This window comes from Papio anubis, chromosome 16 (genome assembly GCF_008728515.1).
Source record: "Papio anubis isolate 15944 chromosome 16, Panubis1.0, whole genome shotgun sequence".
Taxonomy (NCBI): domain Eukaryota; kingdom Metazoa; phylum Chordata; class Mammalia; order Primates; family Cercopithecidae; genus Papio; species Papio anubis.
In genome coordinates this window covers 65,432,498-65,448,236 of record NC_044991.1, presented here as the reverse complement: position 1 = coordinate 65,448,236, position 15,739 = coordinate 65,432,498, and the positions used below count along the sequence as shown (strand labels likewise).

At 47.6% G+C, this 15,739-nt stretch overlaps 1 protein-coding gene across 2 annotated transcripts in view; it reads left to right on the top strand.

Moving 5' to 3' along the window:
- The first annotated feature begins 4,892 nt into the window (after nucleotides 1–4,892).
- Nucleotides 4,893–15,739, top strand: part of KIAA1755 (KIAA1755 ortholog) — a 50,235-nt gene continuing 39,388 nt past the window's right edge. For both annotated transcript variants that reach the window (XM_031656751.1, XM_031656752.1), the window contains exon 1: nucleotides 4,893–5,164. In XM_031656751.1, coding sequence (XP_031512611.1) covers nucleotides 5,162–5,164 — 3 coding nt within the window. In that variant the 5' untranslated portion in view covers nucleotides 4,893–5,161. The remainder of the gene's footprint in view (nucleotides 5,165–15,739) is intronic.

The window sequence follows — 15,739 nt, the reverse complement described above, 5'->3', positions numbered from 1 at the left end:
CTATAGCTCTGAAGTATAATTTGAAGTCAGCTAATGTGATTACTCCACTCTTCTTTTGGTTTAGAATAGTTTTGACTATTCTGGGTCTTTTGTGGTTCCACATAAATTTTAGGATTGTTTTTTCTATTCCCGTGAAGAATGTCAATGGTATTTTGATAGGGATTGCATTGAATCTGTATATTGCTTTGGGAGTATCTTTCCATTGTTTGGTGTCCTCTTCAATTTCTTTCATTTTATATTTTGTAGTTTTAATTATAGAGATCTTGTATGTCTTTGGTTAAATTAGTTCCTAGGTATTTAATTTTATTTTTAGCTATTTTAAATGGGATTACTTTTCAAATTTCTTTTTCAGATTGTTCACTGTTGGCATATAGAAATGCTGCTGATTTTCATATGTTGATTTTGTATCCTGAAATCTTATTGAATTTGTTTATCAGTTCTAGTAGTTTTGTGGTGGAGTCTTTAGGCTTTCTCAAATATAAGATTATGTCATCTGCAAACAAGTATATTTTGACTTCTACCTTTCCAATTTGGATGCCCTTAATTTCTTCCTGTTGCCTGATTGCTCTATCTAGGACTTCCAGTACTATGTTGAAAAACAGTGACGAAAGTGGTCATCCTTGTTGTGTTCCAGATCTTAGAGGAAAGGCTTTCAGTTTTTCCCCATTCTGTATGATACTAGCTATGGGTCTGTCGTATATGGCTTTTATTATGTTGAGGTATTTTCCTTCTATACCTGGTTTTTTGAGGGTTTTTAATCATGAGCAGAAGTTGACTTTTATCAGATGCATTTTCAGTATCAATTGAAATGACCCTATGGTTTTTGTCCTTCATTCTGTTGATATGATGTATTACATCAACAAAATGGATTGGTTTGCATATGTTGAACCATCCTTGCATCACAGAGATAAATCCCACTTAGTCATGATGAATGATCTTTTTAATGTATTGCTGATTTCAGTTTGCTAGTATTTTGTTGAGAATTTTTGCATCCATATTCATAAGAGATATTGGCCTGTAGTTTTCTTTTTTAGATGTGTCTTTGTCTGGTTTTGGTAATACTGGCCTCATAGAATGAGTTCAGAAGTATTCCCTCCTGCCTATTTTTTGGAATAACAGCACTATCTTATAAGATGCATGTTAATTCTATGTACCAGACACAGTGCAAAGCACTTTACAGTCATTAACTTATTCTCCACCACAGTCCAATGAGGAAGTATGATTCTCTCTCTTTTACAAAAGATGAATCTGAAGCTCAGAAAAGTGAACCTCCCTGAGGTCATACACAGTATGACTACAAACCATAGGGGTGTGTGTGTGTGTGCACATTGTTGGTTGCATATGGAATTGCTACACCGCGTCAGTAGAGAAAAGTTTTGGAAGAACATGCCTGTGAACAAGGATATAAAGTATGTTGAGAGGCCCAAGGGGTAGACTGTAATTGCACCTTTGTTGTTGTTGTTGTTGTTGTTGTTTTGAGACAGAGTCTCACTCTGTCACCCAGGCTGGAGTGTAGTGGTGTGAATCTCAGCTCACTGCAACCTCCACCTCCCAAGTTCAAGTGAATCTCCTGCCTCAACCTCCCAGTAGCTGGGATTACAAGTGTGTGCCACCATGCCTGGTTAATTTTTTGTATTTTTAGGAGAGACAAGGTTTTGCCATGTTGCCCAGGCTAGTCTCAAACTCCTGAGCTCAGGCAATCTGCCCGCCTCGGCCTCCCAAAGTGCTGGGATTACAGGCATGAGCCACTGTGCCCAGTCTGTAATTGTACTTGTTTATGGACAATTTCATATTCATTTCTTCTTCTTTTTATGCAATTTAATTTCCTTTTGGGTGATCAACTATTCCTGATATGTGCAGGTGCAGTCTTAGTGAGGCCCTGGGCACATGACCCAGTTAGAATTTCTCTATAAAGGCTTTATTTTATTTGTTTGTTTTTTAGAGACGGGGTCTCACTCTGTCTCCCAGGTTGGAGTGCAATGGTGAATCATAGCTCATTGCAGCCTCGAACTCCTGGGCTCAAGTGATCCTCCCACCTTGGTCTCCTAAGTAACTCGGATTACAGGAGCGTGCCACCATGCCTGGCTCTTTTAAGGTTCTGAGTCCATCAGTGAGGAACACAAGGGCAGAGAGAATGGTTGGGATTTATTCAGGTAGCGTAGCAAAGAGGTTAATAACATAACTTACGGAATTGGATAGCTGTGTCCAATTCAGAAATCCACAGTTTACTAGCTGTCTGACATTGGGCAGGCCACATACCCTCTCGGTGCCTCAGTTTTTCATCTGTAAAGTGAGGACAACAATAGAATCTTCTTCATAACTGTTATATACTTAGAAAAGTACCTGACACATATAAAGTTCTACTTTGGTGTGTTTGTTTGTCTTAATGTAATTCCATGTGTTCAAACATTTCCAACTCTTTCCTGATAACGAGACCCCTGGAGCATCCTACTTACTCCAGTGCTTTCCAGAGGATAGACCCCAGCCTCCTCATTGATTCTCTGAGTGCCAATCCATTCTTTTCTGCTTAATTAACTCAGAACCCGTTTCTGTTGCCTGCAACCCCAGAATGCTGGCTGTCATGTCAATTCTGTCTCATGGCAACCTGGGACTCTAAAACCTTCAAGCTGTGATCTCTCAACTCTCAGTGGAATTCAGTAGTGGACATCAAGTCTATTCTCTCCTTAATTCACATCTAGAGTCATGATACTAAAACTATCTAGACTGTCTCCTGTAGAGAGGGTTTACTTGATTGCTGGACTGTGTAGCGTAATGGAACTATCGCGGGGGATTAGTAGTCCCAAATTAGTGATGAGCAAGTGAAGGTCAGGGATGTGAAGAAACTTATCAGAAGTTGGGATAGGATGGCTCCTAGGTCAGGTTTTCTCTGCTAAAAGACTGATTAACCTGTGTGGGGAGGGAGATTGGCTGTGGATAAGGCTTGGGTCTGAACTCTAACCCTTACAACTACACTTGTCTTTTTCAGTTCTTCACTTACTCCCCAGTTCCTTTAAGCTGAATATTGCCTCAGAGCTTTTGCACATGCTGTTCTCTCTGCTTAGAACTTGGTTTCTCTGCATCTCCCCGTCTCCACTCTTCTAATTCCTCCCCTTTCAGATCTAGGCTTTTCCCCCTTTCAGATCTAGGCTTTCAGACCTAGGCTTCCTAGACCACCAGCTATAAGTCGATCCCTCTACAGTTCCCAATGTCAACATTTGTTTGCTTCCTTCTTACAGTTACCACAGTTATTATTTTTTTATTTTTCCTGTCTATCTGTTCCTTGCCTGTCTCCCCCACTAGACTGTACATTACTTGAGGGCAGGGACTCTCAAGTAATGTATAGTCTAGTGGGGGAGACAGGCTGACTCAGTGCACAGAGTTTGATAAATAAATGGACAAATCCCCGAGTCATCTCACCAGGAATAACTTTGGTCACTATTTTAGTCTGGGCTGCTGTAACAACATACCTTAGACTGAGGGGCTTATACACAACAAAAATTCTCTTCTCACAGTTCTGGAGGCTGGGAAGCCCTAGATCAAGGCACAGGCAAGTTGGGTGTTTGCTAAGAGCCTTCTTTCTGGACCTTATGTTTCTGGGCCTATCTGGCTCATAGACAGTCCCTTCTCGCTGTGTCCTCGCATGGTGGAAGGAGCAAGGCAGCTAGCTCTCTGGGGCCTCTTGGGCACTAGGCTGGGCACGGTGGCTCACGCCTGTAATCCCAGCACTTTGGAAGAGTGAGACAGGCAGATTACCTGAGGTCAGGAGTTTGAGACCAGCCTGGCCAACATGGCGAAATCCTGTCTCTACTAAAAATACAAAAATTGGCCAGGTGTGGTGGCGAGTGCCTAAAATCCCAGCTGCTCAGGAGACTGAGGCAGGAGAATTGCTTGAACCTGGGAGGTAGAGGTTGCAGTGAGCTGAGATCATGCCACTGCACTCCAGCCTGGGTGGGCAACAGAGTGAGACTCCATCTCAAATATATGTGTGGGTGTGTGTATATGTGTGTATATATATGTGTGTGTATATATATGTGTGCATGTATATGCCTATATATTAGTCCCTATATATACATACATATATATGTGTGTGTGTGTGTGTGTGTGTGTGTGTGTATATATATATATAGAGAGAGGCACTAATTCCATTCGTGAGGGCTCTGGCCTCATGATCCAATCACTTCCCAAAGGCCCCACCTCCTAACACCATCATACTGAGGATTAGGTTTGGGCCTATGAATTTGGGAGGGACACACACATACAGACCCTAGCAGTCATCTAGTTTCTTAGTGTCACTCCAAAGCTGAGGTTCAGGAGGAAATACCGACTTGACCAAGGTCATTTTCTGAGAATCAAGAACAGAACTCGCACGCAGCCGTCATCACCTCAAAGCCTTGAATTAGGCCGTCATGATCGGGCCTAATGTGGGAGAATTCAAGGGCGCTGGGACAGATGCTTACTCCTCATCACCGAATCTAAGCAGCAGGCACTATCATCATCATCATCATCCTACCCCATTTTACAGATGAAGAAATCGAAGCTTAAGAGAGTCTGTGCCTTGCTGGGAAGTGGATGAGGAGGGGACTCGAACTCGGGCCTGCCAGCGAGGTCCGCGGGCGCTTAACCCGGCTGCTGCGGCTCGAGGCCTCGCTCTGCCCCTCTGTACAATGGGGCCGCCTGGGCCGGGCACGCCGTGGGAAGGGCGAGGAGCGAGGGGGAAAGCTAGGCGGGGCGGGCTGGGGTTCCTAGGGTTCCAGCTGGCGGCCGAGGGGGTGGGCGGAGGGAAGGGGGCGGTGGAGGCGGGGCGCGCGGGCTGGGGGCGAGGGCCAGGCACAAAGGGGCCGCTGTCGCGCCGCGCCCCGCCCCGCCCCGCCTCTGCTGCCGCCCCCGGTCCGGTGGCCCGACCCGCGCCGCCCATGGCTCTCTTGTGTCTCTCGCCGTCTTCAGCCTCAGTCCTTCTCTGTCTCTCTCCCTCTGTTTCTCTCCCTGTCCCCCTCGGCCGCTCCTCCGAGATGACGCCGGGGTCGGTGCCCCGGGCCTGCCCTCTCCCCTGGCTCCAGGGCTAGGCGGGACCGAGGGCTGCCCCAGACAGACGGACCCGCGGACCCACAGACCCCGCGCCCAGGAGAGGAGCCGCGCCGCCCGCCGCTGGCAGCCCGTCACCATGGTAACGCGCCAAGGCCTGGACCACTTCGCTCTGCCCCCTTTCAGCGGGCACAGCCCTCCCCTTTCCCTACAGAACAACCCCAGGTGGTCTCGGCCTTTTACGCTGAGATGACCCTCAGTGCCTCGGCAGGGCTGTGCTTACCTGCTTCCACCCCAGCAGGGGTTCAGGGGCAGGAGCCCATCTCTGGCCGCGTCCTCTCCCGGCTTCTCCATGTGTGTGCATGGATGGAGTAAGATTGGACTTGTAAACTTTAATATTTCCCAACCCCTAGACCTGAGCCTGAATCTGAGCCCTCAGGCTGAGGACTGAAACGGGTTGGTTTTGCATATTAGTTGTGGAACTGACTGTGATAATGCACATTGTCCCGGCAGGGAGTTTGGATGGGGGAGAGTGGTGGTGGGGGTTAAAGTCCCCTCCCAGGCCAGCCAGGCAGTGCAGAGCGAGGAGGGTTAAGGGTCCAGAGTGAAAAGGAAAGAACCGCTTACCAAAACTTGGGAGGCTTTGGCTGTTTTAGACTCAGCTATGGAAAGTCAGATAGACACAGGGTGCCTCCATGGGAGTTGGCTGGGGAGAGGGAAGAGGAAGGGACTTTTGGGGCTGGAACCTTGAAAAAAGTTGGGACATTCTGGAAGAATTTTTGTGTGTGTGTGTGTGTGTGTGTGCGCGCGCGCGCGGTGGCGGGGATGCGTTTGTGCCAGTATCTGGCAACAGGGAATGAAAGAAAAGTCTGTTTTCAGAGGATTTCAGCCCAGCTCCAGACAGATACAAAAGCCTCAGGCAGATTCACAGGGGCTGTAAGGATTTGAAAAAAGCTGTGAAGACAGGCCAAGGCTTTAACCCCGTGACTGTGACCAACCATGTTGAATTTGTATGGGTTTTCACTCACAGAAATGCTTCTCCACAAGCAGAAGAATTCCATATAGAGGTGTTCATACTCTCTCTCACACACACACACACAAACGCATGCACGCACATACACATACACATGCACGCACACGTACACATGCACGCACAGAGCACACCTGAATGCTCCCACTGACTCACACGGCTGAACACATGTTCACGCCTTCTCATACACCCATGCCTTCTGCACCTGCTCCCCCATACTGCTAAACTATGGACATACACTGGCATACACACCACAGACATATTGCAAAACCAGGCACCTACATCCATGCACTGGCGGGACAGGTGTACACACACATGGCTCTTGGAGCTGTTTGAAAATACTCTCATAAGCCAATGGTTATGCATCTCTCCCTACTGGCAAGGCCCCATGCTAGGTGATTTACATCCAGGAGTCGGTGACTCGTACCAACTCTAAGATTAGACCTGCTGCTGTCTCCAACAGATGGGGACCTCAGGCTCTGGGAACTTAAGTAGCTGCCCAAGGTCACTCCAACTAGAAAGTGCAAGTTAGGACAGTCTGAATTCTGAGCCTGCAGTCAGCGGTCACCGTCACTCCAGGGCCACAGCCTGCACCTGGTGTTTGCCAAGCCTCTCCTGGCTTCACACCTAACCTAGTTATTAGAAATCCCTCACTGAACCCCAGATCCTCAGATCAAGGGTCAGGCACTGGTCTGTCCCCTGTCAAAGGGTAAGCAACTCTTTCCAGATTGGGAACAACGTATAGATTTCCTTCCCCTGCCTGTCTTTAAATAATAAAGGTTGTTGCCAGCCTACCTCCCTGGCCTCGCTTCTGTGCTCCAGCGGCTCCAGCCTTGCTTCAGAGCCTCTTATGGTTCATGCTCCCTGCTGCCCCAGGGCCTTTGTACATGCTGTTCCTGCTTGGAGGAATACCTTCACCTAATGAATTCTTATTCACCCAGTAAATCTTCACCCAAATGTCACCTTTTCAGGAAAGCCTTCCCTGATTTCTCTGACTCTTACTCTAGCATGTCATGTATCTTTCCTTTATGATAACCCATCATAGCTGTAATTTTTGTGGGGCATTTGATTAACAGCTGTCTAGTGTTTGGGGGCACCCCCATTGCAGATAATCTTATGGCACAGGGGCTTAGGGTTGATCCTGTCCCATGGTTTCCAAAGTTTAGTATCACTGAAACAACTTTTACACATCCACTTACTGGATAAAATATATAAGAAAATAATAAAATCTACTACTCATTATTTGCTCAATATTTTTCTTTAAATCAACTTACTTTGTACACTGAAAAATATATCTAAATAGAAAATTTTATATCACAACCATGAAAAAATCAGTATCCATTGTCGTAAATAGGAGGTAACTAAGCCAGGCGTGGTGGCTCACGCCTGTAATCCCAGCACTTTGGAAGGCCGAGGTGGGTGGATCACCTGAGGTCAGGAGTTCAAGACCAGCCTGGCCAACATGATGAAACCCCGTCTCTACTGAAAACACAAAAATTAGCCGGGAATGGTGGCAGGCACCTGTAACCCCAGCTACTCGGGAGGCTGAGGCGGGAGAATCGCTTGAACCCGGGAGGCAGAGGTTGCAGTGAGTTGAGATCGTGCCATTGCACTCCAGCCTGGTTCCTGCCTTAGGGGCTGGCAGTCCATGGAGAAGGCAGGTTCATCCACAGATAATTCTAGGCTGTGTCTGATGGGTGGTGGGGGTCCATCCCTTAAGCACATGTGTCCTGAAAAGCAAAGAGAAGAGAGGCAAGTCTGGAAGGGCTCTGAAGGGTGGGCAGGAGGTTGCCCAGTCCAGGGAGCGGGCAGTGGAAGCAGAGACACAGAGATGTGTGTGTCCAGGCAGCACTTTTCAAGGTGGGGCATCCACCAAAGGTCCCAGGAAGGGAGATTTTAGACGGCGCTTAGACGAACATTTTTTAGTTTACAGATTTTCATCTTAATGACTATTAGGAAGTAATTTAAACAGCACAAACACATAATAATAAATATAAATAATTTTTTTTTGAGACAGGGTCTCGCTCCATCACCTGGGTTGGATGGAGTACAGTGGTATGATCATAGCTCACCACAGCCTCTATCTCCCAGGCTCAAGTAATCCTCCCACCTCAGCCTCCCTACAGGTGTGTGCCACCATGCTCAGCTAACTTTTAATTTTTTGTAGAGATAGGGCCTCTCTGTGTTGCCTAGGCTGGTCTTGAACTCCTGGGCTCAAGCGAGTCTCCTGCCTTGGCCTCCCAAAAGTGCTGGGATTATAGGCATGAGTCACCGCACCCAGTCAAAAACTAAATTTAAGTTGAAAAAGAATTGACAAAAAGTCAAACGTTAAGTAAATAATAATTAATAAAAATATTAAGCCATTAACAAATTAGAATATGTGAACATGGCAGAAAGAACCTCATGAACGGGCCCATGATGATTGGAAAGCCCTGGGCTACAGCATAAAGTATGCTTAGAAGAAGTAGGGAAGGTAAGCTGGGAACTGACTGACAGGCCACAGCACCAGGCCAGTGAGTTGCTAAGGCAATAGGGAGCCACCCGAGATTGTTGAGCAGTGGAGGGTCACAGCTGGATCTCTGTGTTAGGAAGCCCACTGTGATGGCTAAGAGGAGCCTGGCGTGGTAGCAGGGAGCCTGGGGAAAGAGACAGGACAGCTGGTGGTTATGTGCCCAGGGTCATACCCCAGCTCTACCATTTACTAGCCATAGAGCCTTGAGCTCAGTTCCTTAACTTGTAAAATGGGAATAAAAATACCCAGCCCATAGAATTATTGAGATAAAATAGTTAATGGAAAACGCTTAGCGCGGGCCTAACACACAAGACAGCAGGAAGCAGCTCTGGTTACAATTGTGATCATGCTGTGATTTGGGTGAGGGAGATGGTGAGGCCAGGGCAGAGGGAAAGGGGAGAGGGAGAGAAAGGAACAAATACAAAACTAAGGCTCAGTGAGGGGAAGGGGGTCGAGGTCACGCAGATGATACAGAGCTGGACGTGAACGTGGGTCTTCTGACACCCACTCGCTTCTCGGTTCACGGCATCAGGGCTGTTTTTCCAGTTTCTGAAAGTTTTTTTCTACGAGCCAATACTCACTCATACCTCCACCCACACAAAAATAAAAAGGACTTTACGCAGAAGTTTTAGTTGGAAGTGAGCAAGAACTTCCTGGCAGCCAGAGCCACAGAATGCTGGTTCTAGAATCCCCAGCCTGGAGAAGTTCGGGAGGAGTGTCCCAGGTCATTGAGACTGGAAGCTACAACCTGACACCCGCTGGGCCATGTCTGGCTCACAAATGTGTTTGGCTTGGCCAACTTTTTCAAAATTGGGAGGTTTTACTGAAAAATCAGTAGATCAGGTGGTGCTGGGCCGAAGCAACACTCAGCTGATGCGGATGAGAAGGGGTGTGTGCCCCAAGCCCCTCTATTCCCTATTGCTTCTCCGGTGCTGAGGCTGACTATCTCCAAAGGGTGGAAGTGAGGGCTTTCTCACATTCAGCCAATGTCTGTCTTCATGTTACCTGTCAGGCCCCTGGAAGCATTTATTTATACCTGCGGCTATTGGTTTAGACTGACTCTCCCTAGGCCTGAGGCAGGAAGATGAATGAGACAGATTTTTTTTTTTTTTTTTTTTGGTGACGGATCTCACTCTGTCGCCCAGGCTAGAGTGCAGTGGCCCAGATCTCTGCTCACTGCAGCTTCTGCCTCCCAGTTTCAAGCAATTCTCCTGCCTCGGCCTTCTGAGTAGCTGTGATTATCGGCACCCGCCACCACACCCGACTAGTTTTTGTATTTTTAGTAGAGACGGGGTTTCACTACGTTGGCCAGGCTGGTCTTGAACTCCTGACCTCAGGTGATCTGCCTGCCTCAGCCTCCCAAAGTGCTGGGATGACAGGCGTGAGCCACCATGCCTAGCCCAGACAGATCTTTTTAAACCTTCTCACCAACTGAGGATTAACTGATCCCATTTAGAAACTACATCCCAGCTCCAAACCTTCCTGAACTCGAATATACTTTTTTTTTTTTTTTTTTGAGTTGGGAACTCGCTCTGCCCAGGCTGGAGTGCAGTGGTGTGGTCATAGTTTACTACAGTCTCCACCTCCTGGGCTCAAGTGATTCTCCTGTCTCAGTGCCTCAAGTAATTGGGACTACCATGAGCTACCATGCCTGGCTAAGTTTTTCTATTTTTTGTAGAGCCACTGCACCTGGCCCCTGATTATACTTTGAATTCTAGAATGCCCCTACTGGAAGGGTCCTTGGAGATAGACATGCCCAGTGCCTCCCTTTTGTAGATGGGGAAGGGTCACCCAGCGAGTCAGGGGCAGAATCTCACCTTCCCTAGGCATTTTTTTTCCCCCCCAAGGAACAGGGCAGAGGTTGAAGGTAGTCCTAGGACTCTGTCCATTTTAGCTTTTATCAGTCCTCTCTTCCCAAGTAAGGAGGCGGCAGATGCTAAGTGATACTAAAATCTTTGCCCGTTTCAGTAAATGGATAAATCTGTACCTTTAAGAAAAGCTCAGTCCAGCTGGGCGCGGTGGCTCATGCCTGTAATCCCAGCACTTTGGGAGGCCAAGGTGGGTGGATCACCTGAGGTCAGGAGTTTGAGACCAGCCTGGCCAACATGATGAAACCCTGTCTCTACTAAAAATACAAAAAATTAGCTGGGCGTGTTGGCAGGTGCCCATAATCCCAGCTACCTGGGAGGCTGAGGCAGGAGAATCGCTTAAACCCAGGAGGCGGAGGTTGCAGTGAGTCGAGATTGCACCATTGCACTCCAGCCTGGGCAGTAAGAGCAAAACTCTGTCTTGAAAAAGAAAAGAAAGGCTTAGTCCACATCTCAGAAGGTCCAGCTAACAACATCTGGTGAGAGCATTTACAAAGGGAACCAGCCTTAAAAACACATACACTCACACTTTTATTTTTTCCTCTCCTGATTATAAAAGCTATACAAGCTGGTTACGAAATGTTTGGAAAATCCAGCAAACTATGAAGAAAATTAAAAGGCTGCCTTACGAGGCCCCTGCCCCGCACAGTCCTCAGGGGTAACTGCAGTTAACACTTAATGTCTACTTGGACTTTTTTCTAGGCTTACGTGGTTTTACTCCTACTGTCGATCATACTGTATGACACTGTTTTCTTTAAAAAAAAATTCCAATAGTCAGGGGTGGGAGAGTTGGCTGGCAAGGGGCCTGTTTCTGGAGTGGTGGAGGTCTTTTGTCTCTTGATCTGAGTAAGTGGCTACAGGGTTCATACGTAGGTAAAAAAGCATCATCCTGTGCCTTTTATATGTGTGTATTTTACTTGATAAAAATGGCACTTACGATTATGATAATAGTAGCTCATTGCAAAGACATTGAAATAGAAGTATACACACGCCCCTACTCCCCTGCCCAGGTATAACTGCTGCGAGCAAGTAGTCCCTCCGAACCTATAAGCTTCCCTGGGTCAGTCCGGAAGGTCATGAGCGTGGTGTAGGGGCCAGCAGCGCGGGACAGCAGACAGGTCTGCCTGTCCCCTTGGTGAACTCCTTCTCTGGCCTTGGGCTGCAGGGGAGGGGGCTGTGGCTCGTCTGGCCTTCTTCCTTTTCAGCCTCACACCCACTGGCTCCTGCCTGGGAACAGTTAAAGGCCCAGGCGGGCTGCGGGCTGTGCTCACTGGGAAGGAATGGAAACACGTCTATTAAGTTTCATGGAAATCATGTTGAGACGCCCACGTCTGGTGTTTGGGTTCCTGTGGTCCCAGGCTGGGCTGCCGGGTGGATTGGGAATGACAGTGGCTAGCGTTCCTTCCTGCAGCCGCCTGGGCACCCCCACACCCACCACGGTGTGCTTCCTCCAATACTTGGACGGCTTATGAGCCCCTGGGGTTCAGGCCTGTAGTGGGTAATGTGCTGGCCAAGAGCTCGAAGCCCTGTTAACTTGGAACATTCTTCCTTTTTACTGGCTCTCCCTGAAATGGTAACAGTGTGTGGCAAACTGAGCCAATTTGTGAAAGCCAAGGGCGTCCCAGTCTCTGAGCCTTGCTCTGTGAGAGGTAAACAGTTTCTTCAGGTTCCTCTAGAAACTGGGAAGGACAGGCAGCTGGGATCGTCAGTCCCCACAGCTGGTGGTCCCCAGGCAGAGGGGGTGGCAGGAGACAATGGAGGATCTGGGCAGACGTGGCAGGCCCCAATCTGGATTGGATCCTGGCTCTGTCTCTCTCTTCTCTGTGGTCTTGGGCAAGGTCAGCCTCGGTTTCTTGACTTGCAAAGTGGGTCGTTCCTACTTGGCTCCTGGCACCGTTGTGTGGGCTAAGCAAGAGAATGCAAGTAGGGGACCTGGGCACAGTAGCCACCTGGAGACTGTTGTTATAATTGCAGTGACAGCAGTGGACACAGGGAGAGACGAGGAGAGGGGTGATACAGAGGCTGGGACTTAAGCTTGGGCTGACAGGATGAATAAAAGTAAATAAGAATGAATAACAATAACAGCAGCGGTGATGCCTTTGACTTTCCCCAAGACTCTCTATATCCACTAGCTCCTTCTGTCTCTAGAACGATCATCTGAATGAGGTAGGATAGGAATCAGCATCCCATCTATGTGCAGAAGGGGAAACTGAGGTACATCAGGGAAAGATAGTTTAACTCACTGTTTCCCTGAGGTTAGGATGCAGATCACAGTGATGACATAGATAACTGGCAAGGGGCCTCTTTCTGGAGTATGGAGATCTTTTGTCTCTTGATCTGGGTAAGTGGTTACAGGGGCTCATACATAGGTTAAAAAGGCATCAGCCTGTGCCCTTTATATTTGTCTATTCTACTTGACAAAAATGATACTTAAGATTATAATGGGGTCAGGCACGGTGTCTCATGCCTGTAATCCCAGCAGTTTGGGAGGCCGAGGCGGGTGGATCACCTGAGGTCAGGAGTTCAAGACCAGCTTGGCCAACATGGTGAAACCCCATCTCTACTGAAACTACAAAAATTAGCCGGGCGTGGTGGTGGGTGCCTGTAATCCCAGCTACACGGGAGGCTGAGGCAAGAGAATCGCTTGAGTCCGGGAGGCGGAGGTTGCAGTGAGCCAGGATTGCACCACTGTACTCCAGCCTGGGCAACAAAGTGAGACTCTGTCTCAAAAAAAAAAAAAAAAAAAAAAAAAGATTATAATAGCAGTGGCTCATTGCGAAGACATTGAAATAGAAGTATACACACACACACCCCCACTCCACTGCCCAGATATAACCACTGTAAGCAGGTAGTTTTCTATGTCCCTCTGCACCTGCAAGATTCCCTGGGTCAGTCCAGAAGGTCATGAGCATAGTATAGGGGCCAGGAATGGGGCCTGGTTAGACACAAGGTATGTCACAGACTGGAACTAAATGACATGGAACCAGTGATGAGACAGTCAGTTCCTTTCAAATTCTCTGAGCTTCTCCAGTCCTAAGGAGGAAGCCTTCCTCTGGTGATAAGATGTCTTTAACATCTCCCTGATGCATTTGGGAGAAAGAGAGGGAGAAGACACCCTTAGGCTCCAAGAGGTGACCAGATGTCCCTAGAATTTAATGGCACTATTCCTTTACATTGTTTACTTTTATTTTTTTAAAGTAGTTTATTTTCATAGAAATACAAACAGTAAACAAAAAATATACCTTATATAATGAGTAATATAGTTAAATATATTTTTATAAATGAAATAATATAAAAACCATCCAATGCATCATCAGTTTATTTTTGGAGTTACATTCTATTTATGCCAGTTTACAGTTATTTTTCCATTTACAGTGATGATGTAACAACAATTATTATATTACCACAGATCCACCCAAACATGGTGATTCCTACCTTCTTCTTTTTGTCCTTGCCCTGACATGTGCCTGGTAACATAGCCGCCCCCACATATCCCCACGTGTGTAGAACATCATGGCGCCCTGCATTTGCATATTAAAAGGCTAGGGTAGGAAGGCCAGTTTTTTCGTGGGCTACATGAGTGACATGCCTGGTCAAACCAATTCCCTGAGCCCTGTTCAAATCAGACACCACCTCCTCCAGCCTCCTTACATAAGCAGCCACTTTTCCCGCATCACACGGGGTTTTCTCTTTGTTAGAATCTCCCCTCCCTCTGTCTCCATAAGGGGGAGCTGTTTCCTTCTTCCTTCTTTCTTTCTTGCTTATTAAGCTCTCTGCTCCTTAAGACCACAAAATAATAACAACAATAATAATATGATCACAGAAATTGTAGTGATGGCTCTTACTTAATGAGCACCTACTAAATGCTAGTCCTGTGCAGAGAATTCGCATGTATTACCTCACCCAATCTTGATCAGCTCTTTAAGGTGGGTGTAATTACAGTCTCCGTTTTACAGATGAGGAAACTGAGGCACAATGAGTTAAATCTGACTTGCCAGGTACACACAACCAGTAGGTGACAGAACCAGAGTTTGAACCCGGGCAGTCTGGCTGTACTTGCGTAACTGCTGTGATGATATAGAGTCTCACTGAAAAACACAATTATGTAAGTTTTGAAAAAGTGAGTAGATTTGAAGAAAAAGAGTAAGTGCTAATAGTATACATGATATGAGGAGATGCTAAAATCATGAAAGTCATCATGAATCATTAAATTTCTACAACCAAAACAAAACAAGCTTAGCCCAGCTCAGTATGCTTTCTTTACACAAGGAAAGAGGCCCAGAGAGGGAAAGGACCTACTCAAGGCTGCACAGAGAGGCCGGAGCCGGCGTCTCAACAGAAAGGCCATGTCTCAGGAGAGTCCACGTCTCAGGAGAGAGGAGGGAGTGGGGACGGCACACGGCAGGGGAGGGAACTGCTCCCAAGTTTGCATGGGGTGGGAAATGTCAGAGTTTGACCATGATTGGTGGGGTTGGGGGGGATTAGAAGAGGATACCAGGCCAGATGAGATTTTCCCTGTTCTGCCAAGTTGAAGGCCTCTCCCCCCACCTCAGTGTAAAACCTCCTGGGTATGTGTGATTTCAGCACCAGGTGCCTGTTGGTCCATCATCCTGAGCTCACGGCCGTGGCAGTGCCGGGACCCTGTTTCTGTCACAATGGGCTGTGGACAGTCATTCATTCACTCATTCATTCTACAAATAGTGATGGCGGCTCCCTGCGCCCAACACTGTGTGGGCTATGGGTGGGAGGGAGCCTCGGTCCTCCGTAAAAGCCTCCTGGCATTGGAATCTTGCTGGCATTGAGAAATGTTGCCCTCCTCCTCCTCAGAGTTCCTACTGTATTTCTCTTTCTTCAGGGGCCTCATTTACTAAAATGATTTTTCCTTCCTAAATAAGCTCCCTTTGAGTGGGGTCCTTATTTATTCTCATCTCCCTTTGCACCCCTGGGCAGCAGGTGGACCTGGAGCTTGCAACCAGGCTGGGGCAACTAGAAGGGCCCCCATGAGGCTCATGACCCATGGGTCCTAAGACCATACCTGGGTGGAAGCCTCTGGCCTAGTCCAACTTGTCTATTTGACAGAAAAATGGTAGTTCTGACCAGGCACAGTGGCTCATGCCTGTAATCTCAGCACTTTGGGAAGGCAAGGTGGGTGGATAGCTTGAGCTCAGGAGTTCCAGACCAGCCTGGGCAACATGGTGAAACCCCATCTCTACCAAAAATACAAAAATCAGCCAGGCGTGGTGGTGGGTGCCTGTGGGCCACAGCTACTTGGGAGGTTGAGGTGGAAGGATTGCTGGAGCCCAGGAA